The 25116-nt window shown below is 36.7% G+C and overlaps 2 protein-coding genes across 3 annotated transcripts in view; both read right to left on the bottom strand.

The window, feature by feature from the left end:
- LOC123546591 (microspherule protein 1-like) overlaps nucleotides 1-13846 on the bottom strand; it is a 247089-nt gene extending 233243 nt beyond the window's left edge. Inside the window, exon 1 of one of the 2 annotated variants that reach the window (XM_053550907.1) lies at nucleotides 13660-13846. In XM_053550907.1, the coding sequence (XP_053406882.1) occupies nucleotides 13660-13673 (14 nt within the window). In that variant the 5' untranslated portion in view covers nucleotides 13674-13846. The remainder of the gene's footprint in view (nucleotides 1-13659) is intronic. The other variant, XM_053550909.1, reaches the window with a different exon arrangement.
- LOC123546584 (uncharacterized) overlaps nucleotides 1-25116 on the bottom strand; it is an 81587-nt gene that overhangs the window by 32413 nt on the left and 24058 nt on the right. The window contains exons 3-7 of the mRNA XM_045332997.2: nucleotides 25008-25085; nucleotides 22258-22378; nucleotides 12605-12733; nucleotides 5573-5643; nucleotides 4068-4301 (exon numbers count right to left, since the gene is read on the bottom strand). Coding sequence (XP_045188932.2) covers nucleotides 4068-4301; nucleotides 5573-5643; nucleotides 12605-12733; nucleotides 22258-22378; nucleotides 25008-25078 — 626 coding nt within the window. The 5' untranslated portion in view covers nucleotides 25079-25085. The remainder of the gene's footprint in view (nucleotides 1-4067; nucleotides 4302-5572; nucleotides 5644-12604; nucleotides 12734-22257; nucleotides 22379-25007; nucleotides 25086-25116) is intronic.

Below are 25116 nucleotides of genomic sequence, written 5' to 3'. Positions count from 1 at the left end.
CTTGAATGAGATATTTGTCTCACAATGATTTATAGGCTGTATGCATGTATTTTATTGATAAAGACAATTGATTAAAAATTAGTTAACTTACATTGACTGTCAAAGTAAATACATTTGGACATAATACAGCTGTACTTTTTATGCCCCCCTTCAAAGGAGGGGTATATTTTGCAGCTGTTGGTCGGTCGGGATGTAGACCAATCCATTTCCAGATGATAACTCAAGAATGCTTGAGCCTAGGATCATGAAAGTTAATAGGAAGGTTGGTCATGACCAGCAGATGACCCCTACTGATTTTGAAGTCAGTATGTCAAAGGTCAATGTCACAGTGACCCTGAACAGTTAAACGGTTTCCAGATGATAACTCAAGAAAGCTTGGGCCTAGGGTCATGAAAGTTGATAGGGAGGTTGGTCATGACCAGCAGATGACCCCTATTGATTTTGAGGTCAGTATGTCAAAGGTCAAGGTCACAGTGACCCGGAATAGTTAAACAGTTTCTGGATGATAACTCAAGATTGCTTGGGCCTAGGATCATGAAAGTTGATAGGGAGGTTGGTCATGACCAGCAGATGACCCTTATTGATTTTGAGATTAGTAGGTCAAAGGTGAAGGTCACAGTGACCAGGAACAGTAGAATGGTTTACGGGCGATAACTCAAAAACGCTTTGGCCTAGGATCAGGAAAATTGATAGAGAGTTTGGTCATGACCAGCAGAAGACCCCTATTGATTTTGAGGTCACTAGGTTGAAGTTCAACGTCACATTGGCCAGGAACAGTTAAAACAGTTTCTGGACGTTAACTTGAGAACCCTTAGGACAAGGGTCATGAAAGATCAAAGAGAGGTTTATCATGACCAACAGATGACCCCTATTGATTTTGAGGTCAGTAGGTCAAAGGTCAAGTTTACAATGACCCAGAACATTTAAACCGTTTCCAGACAATAACTTGAGAACGCTTGGGTCTAGGATCATGAAACTTGATAGGGAGGTTGGTCATGACCCCTGCAGATTTTGAGGTCAGTTGGCCAAAGTTGAAGGTCACACTGACCCGTTACAGTTAAACCCTTTCTGGACGATACTTGGAGAACGCTTGGGCCTAGGATCACGAAACTTAATAGGGAGGTTGATCATGACCAGCAAATGACCCCTGTTGATTGTTAGGTCAATAGGTTAAAGGTCAAGGTCAGATTGAACCAGAACAGTAGAACTTTTATTTACAGTAAGCGTAAGCGTATAATTTATGTTCCTTGTGCAATTACTGAATGCATCAAGGGGGGCATTTCATGTTCGACGAGCTCTTGTTAGTTATTCAGTTGAATCGTATTGTTCTATAAAATCAATAAGGGCATTAACAGATACAGTAAATTAACTAGAGCTATCACAAAAGGCAAGTAATAATTCAAGATGCCACTCTGATACAGGAAAAGTAAAGTACACTCTAAACCCATTATAACGCTACTCGATATACCGTGGTATTCGTTATAACGCGCTATGCTCTTGGCTCCCAAAGTTTCGGGGGTAAAAAAAAAAAAACCCGAGTCCGCAGATGTTATCTAATTTGATCATAACCAGCATTAAAACTACAAGTGTACTTTAACACCTTTGCCATGACAACTGTGACACAAATCAATAATTGTCTGCTAGCTTACTTGTTTGCGTATCGCCTTTGTTAAAGTTTGAATACATGTAGACATGTGACAAATTAGGCAATCAGTACCGTATCAAAATTAGATTGTTTGCATAACAATCGTGTAAAATTGGTCAGTCAACTATCAAACCGTTTGAGTTAAATTTGCACCAATTAAGCAAATGACACGAACATTTGAGTGAACAAGAGCACCGCCTTGCGGGTGCTGACGCTCATCTGATTTTTTTTGTATAATAGAAATATTGTCCTACCCATGATTTTCTAAGTCTAAAAAGGGCCATCACTCTTGCAAAAAGCAGGATAGAGTTATGTTTCTTGATGTACAGTGTCCACTTATGATGGTGAAAAACTGTTGCAAGTTTTAAAGCAATAGCTTTGATAGTTTATGAGAAAAGTTGTTTTAAACATAATATTCAACCAAGAAAATGATTTTTCTAAGTCCAAAAGGGGCAATAATTATTGCAAAAAGCAGGATGGAGTTATGTTGCTTGCTGTACAGGGTCAGCTTATGATGGTGAACAAGAGTTGCAAGTTTTAAAGCAATAGCTTTGATAGTTTAAGAGAAAAAGTAGACCTAAACATAAAACTTAACCAAGAAATCTGATATTTTCTAAGTCCAAAAGGGCCATAAATCTTGCAAAAAGCAGGATGGAGTTATGTTTCTTGCTGTACAGGGTCAGCTTATGATGGTGAACAAGTGTTGCAAGTTTTAAAGGAATAGCTTTGATAGTTTAGGATAAAAGCTGACCTAAACATAAAACTTAACCAAGAAAACTGATTTTCTAAGTCCAAAAGGGGCAATAATTCTTGCAAAAAGCAAGATGGAGTTATGTTTCTTGATGTACAGGGTCTGCTTATGATGGTGAACAAGTATTCCAAGTTTCAAAGCAAAAGCTTTGATAGTTTAGGAGAAAAGTTGACCTAAACATAAAACTTAACCAAGAAATCTGATATTTTCTAAGTACAAAAGGGGCCATAAATCTTGCAAAAAGCAAGATGGAGTTATGTTTCTTGCTATACAGGGTCAGCTTATGATGGTGAACAAGTATTCCAAGTTTCAAAGCAATAGCTTTGATAGTTTAGGAGAAAAGCTGACCTAAACATAAAACTTAACCAGGCAACGCCGACGCCGACGCCGACAACCGCTCAAGTGATGACAATAACTCATCATTTTTTTTCAAAAAATCAGATGAGCTAATAAAAATCAAACAACAGACCCAGTTTTGTAATAATATGCAGCCATTTTTCGTAATCATCACATTCAGTACATCGGAATTAACGAAACACTGATGATTTAACAATTGTCTTTCTTATTTTATCCATTTTCTACATGTATTCAAAATTATTTTTTAAGACTGTCCGCGTTTTTTCTCTTTTAGTTAAGAAACCCCCATTGCAAGTGCATTGCACATGTAATTTTCAAGAACGCGCGCTTTTCACACAGCGTTATATTTTTACTTCCAGGATACACAATTCTACATTTCTTTTAGAATCACGACGAAATGGGAAGTTGACATAGCGTTATAATTCTTTTAAATAATTTTCCAGTAGCATTTAAGGTGAATAGATGTCCCGTTTAAATGCTTAGAATTTCTTATGTATGTATGACCTCCAGGCAAGACCTTGACCTTGACCTTGATCTTAGTGGCCTGGGTTGTGGGCTTTGTATGTCATCTTGATGATGTAAATGCTAGTTTTATGAAAATCTTCCAAACAATTTAGAAGATATGCGTGGACACAAAGTTATGCTATTTGACCTTTGACTTCCAGTTTGACCTTGATCTTGGACCTACTGACCTGGGTAGAGTGTTCTATTCATTATCTTGATGAGTTTAACAACGGATGTTTGTTTAATGAAAATCTTCTCAATGGTTACGACGGTATGGATTATACACAATGGACAAATGGAAGGACAGACATACTTGTCTCCAATATAGAATAGTCGGGTATCAGTGTAAAATCACTGAACATGCCGATAATATGTATGATAGCTTTGGCACTGATCACTCCTGTAAGGTTTGATGGTGTAAGAGAAGTTCCCAAACTATCATAAAACTTGACAAATAAAGGGTCAACTGGCCTGAAAATCAATGAACCGGAACATACCCATAATATGCATAACGAGGCTTGGCACTATTCTCTCCTGTAAAGTTTGGTGAAGTATGTACAATGATATAAGAGAAGTGGCCAAAACATCATAAAATCTGATGAATCAAGGGACTTAACTCAACTGAAAATCACCAAACCAGAAAATGCTGATAATATGCACAACTAAATCTGTCCAGTGGTGTTGGAGGAGTTGCGCCATTTAGTCAGTATCTTTTTGGTAAGCACCCCTTTAGACAGTTAATGGTACATTTGTACTGTCCAAATTGAAATATTCATTACAGAAATTTAGCAGGGTAAGGAATATACTAACACTGGATCTGCATTAATCAGTCCCCATCCACCGAGACATTCCTCAGGTTCCACTATCAACATCTTCTTACAATCCTCAATCAACTGTTTAACATTTTCCTCCTTCTCTAACATCTCTCGTACATCATCTTCTGGTACCCGGAGTCGACCAGACAGAATGTCCTCGGATACCGGCTGTCCATGGGTCACATCTATAGCTGCCTGTCTGTATGTGTCCTTGAAACGCAAGTAGTACCTGTAATACATGATATGTTGAAGTTATGCAGTCACAATAAAATGATTTTCCAACGAAGAAAGAAATTCTTACAGAATGGAAGATCTGAATCTATTCTCACAACCCACAATTAATGTTAACAAGAGGGTCATGATGATCCTGGATCACTCACCTGAGTAATATGAGCTACATGTTTCAAATGTCAAACTGATGATAAATATTAAGAAAGTCAGTAGGTCACATTCATGGTCAATGAAATTCAGTTTTACGATTTGTGTACAAAACTGTGAATGACATCAAAATTTCAAGGCTGTATCTTAAAAAACAAGAAAGTAGGTCAGTAGGTCAAGGTCACAGTCAAGTGACATCATATTACTTGGGGTCATCAGGTAATTATAATTAAACAGTCTTGGAAATAGGATCAGATGATTTTTTTAGTATTTTTACTATATAACTCACATAATAACTAAGTGACCCCAGGGTGGGGCCTCTTCTAACCACAGGGGCATAATTTGAACAATTTTAGTAGAGGACAACTAGACAATGCATCATACCAAATATCAAAAGCCTAGGTTGCATGGTTTCAGACAAGAAGATTTTTAAAGTTTTTTTCTATATAAGTCTATATAAAACTTGGGACTCCCAGGGCAGGGCCTCTTTTCACCCAAGGGGTACAATTTTGAACAGTTTTGGTTGAGGACCATAAGACAATGCTACAAACCAAATAACAAAGGTCTAAGTGTTGTGGTTTCAAACGATTTTTAAACTTTTTTTCCTATATAATTCTATGTAAAACTTGGGACCCCCGGGGCGGGGCCATATTTGACCCTAGGGGGATAATTTGTATAACCTTGGTAGAGGACTACTAGATGATGCTACATACCAAATATCAAAGCCCTAGGCCATGTGGTTTTGTACACGAAGATTTTCAAAGTTTTCCCTTTATAAGTCTATATAATTCTATCATCCATCATCAATCTTGTAGCATCAATATAATGTGAAACTAAAGTTAGCACAAGAAATGGTTCATAATAAAACTGAAATTTAAAACCTTGATCTTATGTTCCTACACTACATCAGTAGTACTAGAATAAAACTTCTCTACAAGTAATGGGCAATTTCTGCACATCAATCAGAGTTGAAGCATAATTGTCTGTTGATGTAGTGACATCATCCTGGAATGAACTTGCAACTACATCGGTGGTATTGCCTTCTCCTTGCAGGCTTGGTGAAAGCAGGATATACAATCTGATCTTGGAAGTTCTAACATCAGTGAAATATTAAATATAAACCTGTTAGCTGAGTTAACTCCATCTTTCATCATGCCTGTGATCTTCCTCTCTCCAGTCCTTGTAAAATCTCCCTGAAAACAGAAATATCATACAGCATTTAGAAATATACCCCTCTCTCTTCCTTGTAAAATCTCCCTGACAATACGAACAAATTTACCAGACTGGTCCTTGTAAAATCTCCCTGAAAATAGTAACTTCAGACTTTGGACGGGAAAATACCAACAACAGAATAGAAAAGTATTAAATAATGTAAACAATGGCAGCAATTTAAAAACATGGAGTAAAACGTTATTTGGCAAATACACTTCTGTTAAAGTACATTAGTAGTATGTTTTTCCAACATGACCTACTATGTGTAATAAATGTACTTTTTTTAAGATTTATGTCAATACTATGACAGGTCTCTTTGTAATAAGATATTCTTCTCAAACCATGAGGTCAAATAGGTCACAGAGGTGGGATTAGGATACTTTGGACTATTATCATTTGAAATACTTACCTGTTTTGTATGTCAGTTTATACGGGATATTGCCCATACATTGGAAAACAAACTTATGCTTTCAGTGACTCACTTCCCGATTTTAGTTGTGTTAATTACCGTTTGTTTAAAACACTACATCTCAGCAATTTAAAGAACTACCACATGAATAAAAGTAGACATTGGAGGGAGACAAGATAGGGAGACTATTCAAAACCAGGCTCTTCGTCTTTGGCATCGCTTTTAAAAGGCAAATATACGGAAGCTTGCATGGTCAGCTGTTTACAAGAGCTGTATATTATGTAAGTCTAAGTAACCTGATGAATGGTCAGGTGTAATGAGATGTACCTTTGCTGAAACAGTTAGTGCTGCTGTATTAAAAGTAGTTATAATGCATAGATTTTTATTTGTAGTCTGTTGTCATAGAAATGCTAACTAAATCTCCATCAAACAAGAGTACTCTCCCACGACGCTTGGTTATATAATTATATGAGTCACTCTGTCCCATAATATTTGTTTATAGAGGAGTCAGTTTGGCTTGTCTGTCCTTCTTGTTTACTGATTCCAATCACGGCATACTTTATGAATCAGTACATCTGAATCACTGCATGTGGTAGGTAGGTTTATTTTGTTTTTAAAAACTCAATTTTCCATGTGAGGGAGCCTCCGACATCTGGGAGGGCTTAATACCCCCAAAACCCACTACTAGGAGAGGCAACCAGCCCTTCGAACCCCGATCACAATCATGACTTTTGTATAGCTTTGACAGCTCATGCGCAGAGTGGGTGGGGGATAATTTGAACAATCTTGGTAGAGGACCACTAGATGATGCTACATACCAAATATCAAAGCCCTAGGACCTGTAGTTTTGGTCAAGAAGATTTTCAATGTTTTTCCTTTTGGTTGCCATGGCAACTAGAATTCTGTATGGAATTCAATTACTTGAAAAATATTTAAAGAAAACCATCCAAGGAACATCCCTGTGAAGTTTCATCGAAATTGGCCTGGTGGTTTAGGAGGAGATGTTGTTTAAAGGAAAGTGTGGCCGGATGCCGGAGGGTGAGCGATCACAATAGCTCACCCTGAGCACTTTGTGCTCAGATGAGCTAAAAACAAGAAAGTAGGTCAGTAGGTCAAGGTCACAGTCAGGTGACCCCTAATTACGTAATTATAATTAAACAGTCTAGGAAATATGATCTGATAATTTTTGAAGTATTTTTTCCTATGTAACTCATATAACAAGTGACCCCTGGGGCAGGGCCTATTTTCACCCCAGGGACATAATTTGAACAATCTTGTTAGAGATCCACTAGGCAATGCTACATACCAAATATCAAAAGCCTAGGCCTTGAACTTTCAGACAAGAAGATTTTTTTTAAAAATTCCTATATAAGTCTATGTAAAACTTGGGACCCCTAGGGCAGGGCCTCTTTTCACCCCAGGGGCATAATTTGAACAATCTTGGTAGAGGACCACAAGGCAACGCAACATACCAAATATCAAAGGCCTAAATCTTGTGATATCAGACAAGAAGATTTTTAAAGTTTTTTCCTATATAAGTCTATGTAAAACTTGGGACACCCTGGGTGGGGCCTCTTTTCAACTCAGGGGCATAACTTGAATAATCTTGGTAGAGGACCACTAGGCAACACAACATACCAAATATCAAAAGCCTAGGCCGTGCAGTTTCAGACAAGAAGATTTTTAAAAAAATTTCCTATGTAAGACTATGTAAAACTTGGGACCCCCGGGGCAGGGCCTCTTTTCATCCCAGGGTAATAATTTGAAAAGTCTTGGTAGAGGACCACAAGGCAATGCTACATACCAAATATCAAAGGCCTAGGTCTTGTGGTCTCAGACAAGAAGATTTTTAAAGTTTTTTTCCTATATGTCTATGTAAAATTTGGGACCCCCGGGGCCGGGCCTCTTTTCACCTCAGGGGCATAATTTGAACAATCTTCATAGAGAACCATTAGATGATGTTACATGCCAAATATAGAGGCTCTATGCCTTGCGGTTTTGGACAAGAAAATTTTTCCTTTTGGTTGCCATGGCAACCAGAATTCTGTATGGAATTCAATTCTTTGAACAATTTTTAAAGAAGACCATCCAAGGAACATCCCTGTGAAGTTTCATCAAAATTGGCCTGTTGGTTTAGCAGGAGATGTTGTTTAAAGGGAAGTGTGGATGGATGACTGACGGAGGGATGTACAACGGACGGCCAGACGCCAGACGGTGAGCGATCACAATACCTCACCCTGAGCACTTTGTGCTCAGGTGAGCTAAAAACACATAAAATTATTTGGTGTATATAGTGGAGCAGGATATTGCAAAAATACTTCAGTTGATGATACAAGCATCAAATTTACAGGACAGTAACTACCTGGCATGCGCTTTAACATAAGATCAAGGGCCACTTGAAATAATGTCGTTTTCAAGATGGCCGCCGCAAAAACAAAATGGCCGCCTTTTTGTATTTACTTTTCAATACTTTATTTGAGGCAAGCATGTAATACATTAAAACGATAGCATTTTTATGCCCCCAGCATCTACTGATGCAGGAGGCATATAGTGATTGTCCTGTCCGTCCGTCCGTTTGCTCGTTCGTTCGTCCGTCCGTCCATACGAGGTTAACCAAATGAGACCGTTTCGTCTTGCACCAATACCCCTTACTAGAATGACTTGATACTATTGAAGATGTAACCTGTGACCATTCCTCATCTTCAGATATCACCTGACCTCAGTTTTACCTTGACCTTGACCTCATTTTGGACTAAGGTTGCTTTATATGGGCCATCTCTTGGTTAACCAAATGGGACCGTTTCGTCTAGCATCAATACCCCTTACAAGAATGAATTGATACTAATACAGATGTAAACTGTGACCATTCCTCATCTTCAAACATCACCTGACCTCAGTTTCACCTTGACCTCGTTTTGGACTTAGGTGCAAATTCTATTGACAAGGATGCCACTGGGGGCATCAAGCGTTTATTTAACGCAGCTCCTTGGTTTTATTTATACACTTTCTTTTCAGTTTAGAACAGAATACCAATCTGTAGTAGTCATATTCTTCTAATTTGTAATCAATTTTGTCTGACTAAGCTCATGGATTTAGACATCTCAACACTTAAGTTTTTATAACTTGCAGTTTTGTTTTCGAACAATGGTAAAATCTGAAGCACACCAACCAATATAAGTTTTATATACATTAAACTCAGATTACATTCAGTGCAATAAATTAACATCGTTAGAAAATGCGTCTTATAAACCACGAGGGGATAAAGAAATAGGACAGCGTGATCACTTGCACAGTTAATAGCAACATTTTCTTATAATGCAAACCTTAAAAAACTATCTGTTGATTTACTATACCCATGAAACTATACACATCGGAAATCGTGTTCTAACCGAAACAAAAAAAAAAATATGCATATGCTGCATTTAGCCATTTTCTTAACAGTTGCAACATCAAATTGCTGTGCATCCAGACCTAAGCGGTGGCACTTGCAATTTCCAGTACAGGAAAGTCCTTTTGCGAACACACTTTTGAACGCCCTGGAAGCATTCAGCTATAACCGACAACTCCATCCGATAAGGGATCCACACATTGTTCTGCTTCAGCCATCCCCAGTTTGACGGAGGTGGCAGTTGCTGCATGGTAACAGCTGCATTACCCCAGACATGGCCTGCCTGAAAAATTGCTCGCTTGATGAGTTGTTTCAGAGCACCTTTTGTTGGTGGAATCGCATTATATGCTTTTTGTTTCCGGGCAAACAAATCAAGTCGAGCTTCATCCACCTTGCATGTCGTGCTTGATCAAGCATACAATATAACTAAAAAACAATTCTAATGTATCCATTTCCTACTCAGTTATTATGTAATTTGCAACACTGAGACTATGAAATACTATGAACTGTAGCTGTTTCACAAACATTCCATTCCTGCCATGCAGATTTCTTGCCCTTGCCGACAAATGCAGAAACAGTGTCGCAAGAAACAATGGCAATGCCTTTGAGTGAGGAACAAGTAAGCAATCCACAAAACATCAATACACTGCCATAGCAAGAACTAACTAATAATTGTAATTGTTCGGTTTCATGTCAATGAGGCATGCTTGCATGAACAAATATACGATTATCGGCTTCTTCGTGATTACATGGAGCAAGCGCATTTCTGTTTATATATAAATTGCAAACAATATCGGCACCTTTTGTTGCTATGACAGTTATCATTATACCCCGAGATATCTAGAGGCTATTCTGGATTCCAGTCCGTCCGTCTGTATATGGAATTTGTCTGCGCTATTTCTCAGCAATTATTTGTCAGTTTTCGATCAAACCTTGTAATTATTATTAGTATAAAGCCATGTTGCGCATGTGCGAAGCGGGTTCCATTTGGGTGATTTTTCACTTAGTTATGGCCCTTTATTTTTCTTTCTTTATTTGTATATGGAAAACTTTTGTCCGCGCTATTTCTCGGTCATCATACACGAGACTTTTATCAAACCTTGCAATTATCATTGGTACCAAGTCAAGTTGTACATGTGCAAAGCATGTTCCATTTGAATTATTTTTCACATAGTTATAGCCCTTTATTATTTTTTTCTATAAATGTATATGGAAAAAATATATCCGCGCTACTTATCAGTCATTGTATGCCAGACTTTTATCACACCTTGTTATTACTATTATCATTGGTACCAAGTGTAGTTATGTATGTGCAAACACGTTCCATTTGAATGACTAAGTTGTGGCCCTTTATTTGTTTCAAATAAGAACAGAGTTACATTGGATTTTTTAACATACTTTTTATGTTAAGTATAACTAGTTGATGACTCTTGTTGATATAATAGAATACAAAAGTGGAAACCCACAGGTCTCCAAACACAACATAAAAGAAAATATTGCAGGCTTGATTTGATTTGTGGTTATGGAGCCTGCATATCACAGAAACTGCCAAAAGACAAGATTAAAAAGCAGATTACATGATCCTTGTCCATGACCTTGACCTACTGACTTCATTTCTTCTTTTTTTTTAAGATATTGCCATAAAATTCGAACCACTTGTACAGTTTTGAACAAACATTTCAAAACTGACTTTCAGTGACCTTGATCTTGACCTACTTTCTTCTTTTTAAGGTACAGCAGTGAAGTTTGGAGATCTTATACAGTTTTGCACACCATTTTTGTGCGTCTTTGTACATTTTCTCCCTGTACAATATACAAAGCAATGTATCATATTTTTAATAACCCTGTTCCTCTGACAATAAGCAGATGTCTGGGGATATTCATCACCATTAGTGATACGTCTTGTTTTATCAGCACGAAAACTAAATAGTTTAGTTTTATTTTCAACGCATCTAAGAAAGCTATTCCATAGTTTAGGAGGTCTTCTATTAAACTCTTTTCGACATTATCAAGTTTGAAATAGAACATAAACAGAAGCACAGATCCTTAAACTTACAATGATATATTCAAATTTGGTATCTGTTAATACAAAGTATGTACTATTATAATTTGAAGGCCAAGGGACTATCCTTTTACCGCCTTCAATATATATTTTAACATTTTGCAGTATGGGATACGACTTGTTTTGATTTTTTTTATACATACACGTATTGAAATTGTCACTGAACCCCATGCTGAGTTACATGACATTATGAACTATATCAGTGTGTCCTTGTAGTGTTTGTAGTTCATTCTATAGAATCATTACACATATCATTTAATTAAAGATTTTGTTTCAGCTGATAAGCAATGGTTCAGTATTGCCATGATTTTGAGACTGTTTCTCAGTGAAACAAAGCAAAACATGAAGAATAGAACAGAGAAGAGATTGAAAAGAAGAGACGTCCATATAAACCATATAGGCTTATTTCAGGCCAATATCATAATAATCTGCTTTCAGGTTTATCTGGGACCAGGATCTAATCAATAGTCGATGGTTATAGCACTGAAATTAGAAAACTCAAACTTGGCCGTGATAAGAACGTTATCTAAAAGTCTGGCGGTCATTTTAAAGATGGCGACCTTCTTAAATGGGTCGATATTTGGAAAAGGCAACATTAGAAATAAAACTTATGGGAATAAATTGATAGGGAAAAACATGTTATATCCTAACAAATATGATATTTTAGAAACTTACAGATCCTGATTATATGAAAAATGCCTCAATTCTGGCAGCCATTTTGAAATTCGGAGGCCATCTTGAAAATGGATGATTTTTAGGTGGCCCTCGATCATTTTTGAATCTGGGCCATATGATGAACATTTAGTGTAAATTTCATACTTGTATCATTAAGTGAAGTATTTCCTTAGATTTTCTCACTAAGCTGCTCCACTATATAGAGACACATTTTGTCATAGTGAGGGGTCTGTTGGACCCCCTCTGAGAAAACTGGCTGGATCCGCACATGCAGCTTGCCTTAACTGTTGAAGAAAGAGTTACCTTTCTGACACCTGGTTACTTACTAGACCAAAAACTGTCACCTTTATGACCATGCATTAAGTTTAAGTCTGGTGTTAACTTAATGCATAGGTCAAATCAACATACCTTTAGGGCGGCTGTGCCAGCATACTGCTTGCTAATGGCATCTCCAGTATTTGCCCACAATTGCTGGAAAATCTTTCGGCAGTTTTCTGGAAGATTCTCGTCTGGTGCAAGTAGTCCTAGTTTCCGGCACTGAAAGAGGTAAAAATCAATTTAGAGAAATTTCACATGGATCTACAGTCTGGTTGGTGGTAAGACTGGTTCAGTATATAAAACATTGCAGATTGTTTGAACCACTGATACTCAGCTGGTTCCTGCTGATAGTTCTAAGTGAAAATAGTCTTAATAACCAGCTAGAGCCTGCTGAAATTCAATACACAACATTTCTACAGACTAAGTGCAATGAAGATCCATCAAGTGGTTCATGAGAAGTTGCTTAATGCTTTTTTATTTTTACCTTAAAATTGGTGAAGGGCAAGTGATTTGAAGTCTGCGATCTTTACACCACAGAAGCCCCGACTAAGTTATATATGAATACCCACGATTGTGTAAGACAATTATAGAACTGACAAGAAAATTTACCGTAAAGTCTGGCTTCTAAGTGTGACCTTGACCATTGAAAAATTTCAAATAATCTTGCTAAATATCATTTTGTTTTGGAAAGAAAACAAAAAAAAAGAGGGCCATGATGGCCCTATATCGCTCACCTGTTATCACTGCACTTGAGGACAAGAAGGTCCACAGAAAAAATATCTAAGTCCAAAGGACTGGAACAACAAAGGGAAAAAATTAAACCAAAAAGAAAAAAAAAATTCTTACAAGGTATAGATATGTCAAAATACACCTAAAAATTGGAGGTACCATCCATGTTGTACCAAACGGGAAGTAATTAAAAAAAAATGATTGTAAGTTAACAAAAGAAGGATCTACCTAATAAATCTGTTGACATAAATGAAATTTCAGATCAGTATCTTTATTAGTTACGGAGATATACCCATTTTAATTTGAAATAAAGGGAGGTAATTTGACATAAAATCAGTCCATAGTTATCTACCCTCATTGGCTCAGTCCAACTAATGACAATAATGAAATTTCAAATAAGTCCTATAAGTACTTACTGATATAAATCCATTTTGATTACAATCAGGGGAGGTAATCAGATATAAAATAACTCTGGAACTTACGAATGGATCTGATTTGTCATGGAATCCAAGATTTATTGTTGTTGAAGATATTTTGGAAGTTTGTATCAAATAAAACCATAAATGAAGTCTCTATATGGCTGCAAAAGCCAAAACAGCCAATTTTGGACCTTTAAGGGGCCATAACTCTGGAACCCATGAAGGAATCTGGCCAGTTCAAGAAAGGAACCAAGATCTTGTGGTGATACAAGTTTTGTGCAAGTTTGGTTAAAATCAAATCATAAATGAAGGTCAAAATAGCTAATTTTGGCCCTTTCAGGGGCCATCACTCTGGAATCCATTAAGGGATCTGGCTGGTTCAAGAAAGGAACTGAGATCTTATGGTGACACAAGTTTTGTGCAAGTTTGATTAAATTCAAATCATAAATGAAGCTGCTATTGTGCAGACAAGGTCAAAATAGCTAATTCTGGCCCTTTCAGGGGCCATCACTCTGGAACCCATTATGGAATCTGGCCAGTTCGAGAAAGGAACCAAGATCATATGGTGATACAAGTTGTGTGCAAGTTTGGTTAAAATAAAATCATAAATGAAGCTGCTATTGTGCAGACAAGGTCAAAATAGCTAATTCTGGCCCTTTCAGGGGCCATCACTCTGGAACCCATCATGGAATCTGGCCAGTTCAAAAAAGGAACCAAGATCATATGGTGATACAAGTTGTGTGCAAGTTTGGTTAAAATAAAATCATAAATGAAGCTGCTATTGTGCAGACAAGGTCAAAATAGCTAATTCTGGCCCTTTCAGGGGCCATCACTCTGGAACCCATAACTGAATCTGGCCAGTTCAAAAAAGGAACCAAGATCACATGGTGATACAAGTTGTGTGCAAGTTTGGTTAAAATAAAATCATAAATGAAGCTGCTATTGTGCAGACAAGGTCAAAATAGCTAATTCTGGCCCTTTCAGGGGCCATAACTCTGGAACCCATAATGGAATCTGACTAGTTCAAGAAAAGATCTGAGATCTTATGGTGATACAAGTTGTGTGCCAGTTTGGTAAAAATCAAATTATAAATAAAGCTGCTTTTGTGCAGACAAGGTCAAAATGGCTAATTTTGGCCCTTTCAGGGGCCATAACTCTGGAACCTGTAACGGGACCTGGCCAGTTCAAGAAAGGAACCGAGATCTTATGGTGATACAAGTTGTGTGCAAGTTTGGTTCAAATAAAATCATAAATGAAACCACTATCATGCAGACAAGAAATTGTTGACGCACGGACACACGAGACGGAAGGACGGACTGACGACGGACGAAGGGTGATCACAAAAGCTCACCTTGTCACTATGTGACAGGTGAGCTAAAAAAAAGGGTGAAGAATCTGATGAACAACTTTTTTTATTTAATTAGGTCTTTTATTTATGTAATATATTATTGTGAAGAGCTCCTTTAGTCTATATAATGTTTGATAAAAGTTAGTAAATCATGAAATCATCTCCATCACAGTACATAAAAGGAAATCCTTTTGGCTTTATATAAGATCTTTCAATTCAAATTTTATGATATTTCTAAAAATAGACCCATAAAACAAACACTTTAAATCTGAAAATAGAATATTATAGGACCTTTTTTTCTCTTTTTTAAGTTTGGATTAAGAATAAAATTTAAAAATAATCATGGGGTCTGGATGAAATCTGGTACAGACTTACACCCAGATATTAACATTATGGGATCTGAACATTTTACGGTAATGTATCTGAAAAACTTTAATACGACTAACAAATTCATGGAATTTGAAAGTATTCTGGTAGTGTCTGGTTCCTAAATATGAATGATGAAATTATGGAATTTGAATGTATTCTGGTTGTGTCTGATACCTGAATACAGCTGATCAATTATATGATCTGATCTTGTTGATTTCTTGGTGACAATTTTTTGTTTACCAACTTACAATCACAAACTCCCACATGATAATTTAAACGACAGCATGTTTATATTATTGTTTGATTGTTATGGTTCTCATGCATCGGTTGTCAATGATAGAAGTTAATGCATACTGTAATGTTATACAAAATATTTTTTGTCTTGGAACTTTTTAATGACAAGAGGGCCACGATGGCCCTATATCGCTCACCTGAGTTAAGTTGCTTGCCTGGACAAATTTCTTTGCGAAAGCTTCAAAAACAAGAAAGTAGGTCAGTAGGTCAAATTCATGGTCACTGAAAGTCAGTTTTAAGATTAGTGTGCAAAACTGTACATGTCATCCAAATTTCAAGGCTGTATCTTAAAAAACAAGAAAGTAGGTCAGTAGGTCAAGGTCACAGTCGGGTGACCCTTACCACTTGGGGACATCAGGTAAATATAATTAAACAGTCTAGGAAATATAATCTGATAATTTTTTAAGTATTTTTTCCTATATAACTCATATATCAAGTGACCACTGGAGCAGGGTCTCTTTTCACCCCAGAGGCATAATTCAAACAAACTTGTTAGAGATCAACTATGATACATACAAAATATCAAAGGCGTAGGCCTTGAACTTTCAGACAAGAAGATTTTTAAAGTTTTTTTCTGTATAAAACTTGGGACCCCCAGGGCAGGGCCTCTTTCACCCCAGGGGCATAATTTGAACAATTTTGGTAGTAGCCCACTAGGCAATGCAACATACCAAATATCAAAAGCATAGTCCTTACAGTTTCAGGCAAGAAGATTTTTACAGATTTTTTTCCTATATCTTTTCACCCAAGGGGAATAATTTGAACAATCTTGGTAGAGGGCCACAAGGCAATGCTACATACCAAATATCAAAAGCCTAGGTCTTGAGGTTTCAGACAAGTTTTTTTCCTATGTAAGTCTATATAAACCATGTGAACCCTGGGCAGGGCCATATTTCATCCTAGGGGAATGATTTGAACAATCTTGGTAGAGGCCCACTATATGATGCTACATACCAAATATCAAAGCCCTTGGCCCTTTTGTTTTTAACAAGAAGATTTTCAAAGTTTTTACGTATATAAGTCTACAGAAACAATGTGACCCCTCAGGGCAGGGCCATATTATATCCTTGGGGCATAATTTGAACATTCTTTGTAGAGGCCCACTAGATGATGCAACATACTAAATATCAAAGCCCTAGGCCTTATGGTTTTGGACAAGAAGATTTTCAAAGTTTTTCCCTACTTAAGTCTATATAAACCATGTGACCCCCGGGGCGGGGCCATATTTGACCCTACGGGGATAATTTGAACAATCTTGGCAGAGACCCACTAGATGATGCTTCATACCAAATATCAAAGCCCTAGGCCTTGTGATTTTAGACAAGAAGATTTTTAAAGATTTTCCTTTCGGTTGCCATGGCAACCAGAGTTCTGTATGGAATTCAATTCTTTGAACAATTTTCAAAGAAGACCATCCAAGGATCATCCCTGTGAAGTTTCATCAAAACTGGCTTGGTGGTTTAGAAGATGTTGTTTAGAAGGAGATGTTGTTTAAAGGAAAGTGTGGACGGACGCCGGATGGTGAGCGATCACAATAGCTCACTCTGAGCTAAAAAAAAAAAACCCATAATTATCCAACAAGCTATCGTTTTATAGCTATAAAGTGCAAAATATCTTAACATAACAGGGAGAAGTTCATTGATTTCTTGTTGTACAAGTGTTTTTTTTAGCTCACCTGTCATATAGTCACAAGGTGAGCTTTTGTAATTGCCTGTTGTCCGTCTGTCAGAAATGGACGGATCCAAAACTGTCAGTCATTAATGTTTACAAAAAACAGACTGTCCAATCAGGACTGTCAAATAAGAATGACCTAGTTTAAACAATAGACCATGTGCATTTTGTTTGTGATACCACTCGTGAGCACTTGATCTTGGTATGAATAGAATAACAACAGAGGGAGGAGTTGTGAACATGATAGAGACCACATTTTGCAATCGATTTTAATCAAATTTGCATACAAGTTGTATTGGCATAATATCTCAGTTCTTTTTGAAAACTGGCCAGATCCCATCATGGGTTTCAGAGTAATGGCCCCTTAAAGGGCCAAATTTGCCATTCTGCAGCCAATAGACTTCATTTATGGTTTGATTTGATACAGACAAAATATCATTAACAACATTAGATCTTGGAATTGAATTCATCAGATCCAATCATAGGTTCCGGAGTTACAGCCCCTGATTGACCCCTGAAAGAGCCAAAATTTGTTATTTTTACCTTGTGAACACAAAAGAAGTGACATTTTACATTTTATTTTAACCACACTAACAAACAACTTAAGTCACAATAAGATCTCGGTTCCTTTCGAGGTTTCATTTTTGCTTTGATTTGATACAAACTTGCATAGAATGTTTGTCTGATGATCTCTAGGCCAAGTTCTGCAAGAGTAATGCACCATGTGTCAGCTCGAAACTAGGTCATGTGGGGTTTAAAACTAGGTCACCAGGTCAAATTAAAGGAAAAGCTTGTTTACACTCTTGAGGCCATATTTATGACCCTATTTTCATGAAACTTGGTCAGAATGTTTATCATGATGATTCCTATCGAGAGATAAAGGTAAATCTGTGTCAAACGTATTAAGTGATAACAGAGATTGAGATAAAGTGTAAAGAATAAAAGGGACATAATTCATCGAAAATTTCTGCAAGAGTAATGCACCATGTGTCATATCATGTGAATAATAATGTGGAATAACTATTTTTAATTTTAATCAAATCTATCTAGCAATAACTGAGATAGAGCAAAAGTGCATCACAAGTGGGTATAACTCATAACATACTGGTGCCAGCATTTATGGGCCTTGTGTCATATGGTGTGGGTGATGATTTTGAACAACCATTTTAAGTTTGAATCATATCCATTTTGTAACAACCTTAGATATGGTAAAAAAGCATCAAAATTAAATTCTATTTCTAAATCTATTTAATGATAACTGAGATAGAGAGAAAGAGCACCAAACTTTAGCCTGAAATTCTCCACTAGAGCATGTGTAAGTTATGGCCCTTGTGCCATATGATGTGGGTGATGATAAGGAATAATTATTTCAAGTTTGAAATAAATGCTAAAAATGACGCTGCCCGCCCAACGACATTCACAAATCTAATAAACAGGTTTTTTTTAATGACAAAAGTGTAAAAGATCATCTTCTCATGTTGCAGATAATTATCTTTGATATACAAAAAACTGCCAGGATGTGAAAAGAAGAGGTATATAAAGTTTCATAGGTGAATAAAAATGTTACTTTAAAAGATGACATTACTCACCTGAGCGACATTAAAATAACCTGTTATACTGTATACAGGTTTTAGATGAAACATACACCTTCTAACATGATTCATAACCAAATTGCTTTTATGATTTTATAATTATAACCTTACCAGATACATCAATTTATGAACATATAAGGGGCTTGCCCTTTCCCATTATTTGTCAACGGTTTTAAAATTTAGATAGTGCATTGCATAATATATGATATTATCAATTTGTCATTCTTAGATTAGTCACATGTAAAAACAGTAATAGTTAAAATCCTACACTTTAATACCACCTTGCTCCAGACCGAATTATAAATTTTGCTATTTTATTGATGTTACTATATGTTTCAAACATTTAAAAATTACAATGTACATCCTGGAGGCTTGCACGTTTAATATATCTAATTACAAAAAATGATCTAATTTACACAAATGATTAGATACAAAGAAATCAGATATAAAAGTTATATTGAATATAAACAGTTTTTGTAAACCTGAGATAATTTTTGACTAATGTGTATACAGGTATATATAACATTTTTCATTAAATATGCTCAAATAGCTATATATATATTATATCAAAAATCTGGTGATTATTTTCGAATATTTTTTTTTTTTTTGAAGTTTTACTTGAATTGTAAACTTTACTGTCTTTTCTATCTTAGGAATAAAGGGATTTAGAGATTTTCTTCCTAATTCCTATATATATGAGTAGGGTATTGTTCTTTTGTGGATATATTTGAAAGGATGTAACAATTCCTCTAAACTGAACAATTTCATGAAAAATTTAGGTGATAATCTTTTAAAGAAGCATTCTAGCATAAAACTACTGTTACTGTCACTTTTCGGGGGTGTTTTAACAAGTGAGGAAACATGTGTTAACAGAGAGATTCTCGCACTTATGTGCTGTTATAACACCTTTTTATATATGTGCGTTCCGTGGCAAAGCTTAAACATATTACGGCCCCAAAACGGATAATTCAAAACGAAATGACGTCAACGTGAAAAAACAATGTAGACACTCCTGTGCATTTCAAAGAAATTGAATGATGTTGAGGGACAATATATTCATTTACTTGATTTTTACGTGTTTTATGCTAGAATAGCCTTAGCGCATGTTCTTTTCGTGTTATAACATCTGCAGAATCCCTTGGGAACCGATAGTAACCTCGCCCTAACAGGCTCGGGCACCAACCAGTCCCTCGTGATTCTGCAGATGTTATAACACGAAAAAACATGCATTATCCCTACATTTTCACACTAATTTTCATCTAATTATGAGCATCTGTTCCCTGTAATTATCAACTAGTTCCACATGAATCAGACAGACTATGAATGATTTTAGATATTTTATGTTCTGTCAAATCATCAGAGACAGAATTCATCTTGACTTCCTGTGCGAAACCAGACAGGCTTCTTTGTTGATACAAACACCATATCATATATCTCTCATCTTGTTAACCTCATCTTCAAATTTATCACAGGTTCTTTGTGAAAAAAAAGGTGTTTCTACTGTATCGTATTTATTCTGACACTGAAGGTATCTTTCAGGAAATGAAAATGACACCATAAAACATACAGCACAAAAGTCTTCCTGATTTTAAACGGAAATGAGGAAGACAGAAGACGAATGTTATCAAAGAAAAAACTGCTTTGTTAGCTAAACTGTACACTCTATGAATATATTAATATACTTATGATATTCATATCTTGATTTTTATTGCTCAATCCTAAACTTGTTTAAGAGCCAACGGAAATATGAATATTTGCAAACCATTAGTTTATATTGCCCTGAGGGCAATAATTTGGAAAATTATTGTAGAGAGTCAAACCCTAATATCACATGACAAATATCAAAGCAATTATATCTTCAGAAAAGATGATTTTTAAATTCTGAAAGCTGAAAACCTATTTTTAACCAAAGTGTTCAATGAACTGGAACCATTTAAAAACTTTTGAAGGAGAGCTACCCAGAGATCATTTGTGTAAAGTTTCATCAAAATCAATTCAGTGGTTTTGGTGGAGATGTTGTTTAAAGAAATTGTTGATGAAAAGTGATCATGCCCTCTGGCGGCCATGTTTTTTTAGACGAATCAGAATAATTCTATGGGCAACCAAACAGAACCTTAAAAATAACCCAAGTATAACAGCTTGGTGACCTTGACCTTGGGTATAATGGGCTCAGCCCCTAAACATACATTGTTTGTATACTGGACAATGTTTATGTGAAGTTACAGTAAGATATAAGCAATAGTAACAAAGATATGACAGAAAAACAAAGGTTGCCGAAAAACTTTAACCAAGAAGGGTCACGCCAATGCCAGGGCGAGTAGCAGAGCCCCCCTATTCTCCGAATAGTGTAGCTAAAAAATAAGTTTCAAAGCTATAGCCTTTAAATGATAGCTATACGTACTTGCATGCAAAACTTTAACCAAGGTGAGACGCCGATGCCAGATCGAGTAGAATGACTCAGAATATTCTTCGGATAGTCGATGCTAATGATTGAGAAAAGACCATACAAAAGTGCTGTAGGCTAAATTTTGTAATGTTCCACCAAGCATTTCATTAAAAGAAGTTGTTTATATGTTGTTTTTTTTACTTTTAACTATGGCTGCCCCTAAAAGGAGGCAAGTGGAACAATTTCAACAAATTAGCAACAACAAAAAGATGGCAAACAGAAACATTAAAACATAAATGATAGAGGTCTACGCAAGGATGCTTATAATCAAGTTTGGTGAAGATTCATCATAAGGTTCGTGAGAAGAAGCTTTTTAAAGTAAAAAAAAGTAACACTGGATGACAGGCCCAGCACTATCACAATAGGCATAACAAAACTAGCCACTTTGCTGAATTCTTTTGGATCAGGGTAAAAAAGAAAGGAAGACACTCCAGTCAAATGAAGAGGTTTCTCCAAAATACTAAGCAATGAACACTGACAAAGTGAAAAAATCTGCAAGGCACTTTTCATAGGAAGTGTCAAAACACCATTCAAAGTAACATCAAGGTAAGTGGTATGAATGGAAGTTCGAGAGGGTAAACTGGAACAGGGACATAATTCATGAAAAATTACTATAAGAGATATGGACATTTTCATATATAATGACTACATGTCAATGAGAAAACAGATGTTTTCACCTGAAAGCAAATCAGTCAAGTAATTTCAAAGACAGTAAAAACTGGAAAATGGATCAAAATTTGGACGTGGATGCTAACACAAAGGTAAGTAGGTAAGCCCTTGCTACACTTTCAACAGTCAAACTGAAAAGTAGAAAACCTTCACTAATTCAAGTTAACTGTCATAGACAATTACTGAGCTCTAGCTGAAAAAGTTACCTGCGTTTCCATGACAATTCTTGCAATGGCTGTCTGAACAACATTTGTACGATCTAGGCAATCCACGCAATTGACTCGGAAAACTCCCCTCTGTTCACAGATCATACCTTTCCTGTCAACCCTTGGTAAAATAAACATTTTATTAATAAATTTCTATTATACATGTATCTGTTATACTGAACAATATGGCATCTTTTTGTTTCCTTACAATTAAATTCAATCTAATCCCCATCAATGCCTGCCTACAAGGGTATTTCCTTCAAATTAGGAACACTGCTTAGTGCATTATACATCTTCAGAGCAGGGACCTCTATACAACAAACACATTTCAATCTCCCAAGCACAGGTTGCACTCTATATCCAAATTATGGTTAAGGAATGTCTGAAAGTAAATTTTGATTGCAATAAATACATGCTACATGCAGATTATCAACATCTGCAGTTCAAAATTGGAAGTTAAGCTTTTGCCTTCATCAAAGTCACCTACTGTTCAATATCACATCATAACTAATGGCTCAAGACTCAAGAAAGTAATTTTTGATTGCAAGAAATACATACCACGATAATCAACATCTGCAGTTCAAATTCAGAAGTCTAGCTTATCCCTTGATCAAAATCACCTACTTTTGAATATCACATTATAACTAATGGCTCAAGAGTAAACTGGAAGTTGTTTTTGTAGAAAAGTGCATGTCTCCCAAAATGCATAGTTGTAATAAGCAAGAAGTCATTAGAGAACAGAAGCGAAATTCAAAGAGACACTGATGGTTGGCTGCAATAGGGATCATCTACTTGGCATGTTGAATTATACCACTAAGTTTCAACTTTCTTGGCCTAGTGGCTCTCAAATTATGAATTGGAAACAGTTTTCCATGTTCAGACCCCTGTGACCTTTACCTTTGATCGAGTGACCCCAAAATCAATAGGGGTCATCTACTCTGCATGCCCAATCATCCTATGAAGTTTCAACATTCTGGATGAAGTGGTTCTCAAGTTGTTGATCAGAAATGGTTTTCCATGTTCAGGTCCCTTTGACCTTGACCTTACCTCAGTGACCCCCCAAAAAAGATAAGAGTCATCTACTCTGTAAGTCCTATCATCCTATAGTATGAAGGTTCTGGGTCAAATGGTTCTCCAGTTACTGACTGGAAACCATTTCAATGTTCTGGTCCCTGTGACCTTGACCTTTGATCAAGTGACCCCAAAATCAATAGGAGTCATCTACTCTAAATATCCAATCATCCTATGAAATTTCAACATTCTGGGTCGTGGTTCTCAAGTTACTGATCAGAAACAAGTTTCCATGTTCAGGCCCCTGTGTCCTTGACCTTTGGTCTAGTAACCCAAAAAATTATAGGGGTCATCTACTCTGTAAGTCCTACCATCCTATGAAGTTTGAAGTTTCTAGGTTAAATGGTTCTCCAGTTATTGCTCGAAAATGAAGTGTGATGGACGGATGGCCCTGTGACCTTGACCGTTGATGGAGTGACCCCAAAAACAGCAGGGGTCAGCTACTCTGTAACCCTATCACCCTATGAAGTTTGAAGGTTCTAGGTAAAATGGCTCTCAAGATACTGACTGGAAATTGATTTCCATGTTCTGGCTGCTGAGACCTTGACCTTCAATAGAGTGACCCCAAAATCAATAAGGGTCATCTACTATGCATGTCCAATCATCCTATGAAATTTAAACATTCTGGGTCATGTGATTCTCAAGTTATTGATTGAAAATGGTTTTCCAAGTTCAGGCCCCCGTGACCTTGACTTTTGATGGATAAACCCCACAAAACAATAGGGATCATCTGCTCCATAAGCCCTGCCATCATATTAAGTTTAATAATATCTGTCATGTGTTTACGAATCAGATAGAAATATCCGTCCCAAGGGCACCTGCGCATTGGGCGGTAATGAGGCTTGCCGAATTACCGCCCATGCCCAGGTGCCCAAGGGACAGATATTTCCATCCGATTCGTAAACACATGACTGATTTTTTTTCTTGCATATCGTATACATGTTAGCATTTTATTCTGGCAGACCTTTTTCTTGCATACCGTATTTTACAAAAGGTAGAAGTAGTTTCTTTATAGCACTCTTTCTTATAATGGAGAATAAACACAAAAGCACGGGAAATTAACGTCCATAAGCAGAAGTGACGTCATTATGTTTTGCGTTACGCACAATAACAAAGTTCCACTTCAGTTTTGTCATTTGTAAGGTAACGTTATGTTTTTATGGTAAACTAACGTTTTTTGAATCGAGAAATATACTATAAGCAATGGAGAGAAACTATCAAGGTACCTGCTTTTTTCGTATTTTACATAAACAATATATTATCAGTGCATGAACCACTTGTTGCCATTAATAGCACGAGAGTCATCTGGCATGGGGGGTGCCAGATGGGTTTTGCTGGCATGGGTAGAATCACCGGAAACGCCAGTCTGGTGTGCAAGAATAAAGGTTCTAGCTCAAATGGTTCTCCAGTTATTGATCAGAAAGTGTGACCATGGACTGGGCAAAAACAATAATGATTCCCTTAACCTTTAGCCTGCTAATTTTCTAAAATGGACTGGTTCATCATTCAATTTGGGCAGCACCACTTATCATTCAAAGGGGTGTTCACTGAAAATTTACTGACTAAATAGCGAACAGTGCAGACCAAGGTCAGCCTGCACAGACGTGCAGGCTGATCCTGGTCTGCACTAGTCGCAAAGGCAGAATCACTTGCCGACGGCAGGCTGAAGGCTAACTTACCAGCAATATCGCATGTGTTTAATGATATCTTTAATCCCCGTTGTCAACACAGACACATTCTCAAACTTCATTCCACGGCTGAAACAAATTAAAATTAAAACCAATTATA

The sequence above is a fragment of the Mercenaria mercenaria genome, chromosome 9 (assembly GCF_021730395.1).
Source record: "Mercenaria mercenaria strain notata chromosome 9, MADL_Memer_1, whole genome shotgun sequence".
Classification (NCBI taxonomy): Eukaryota; Metazoa; Mollusca; class Bivalvia; order Venerida; family Veneridae; genus Mercenaria; species Mercenaria mercenaria.
The sequence above is the reverse complement of the archived record's forward strand: the minus strand, read 5'-3'. Positions and strand labels throughout refer to the sequence as shown.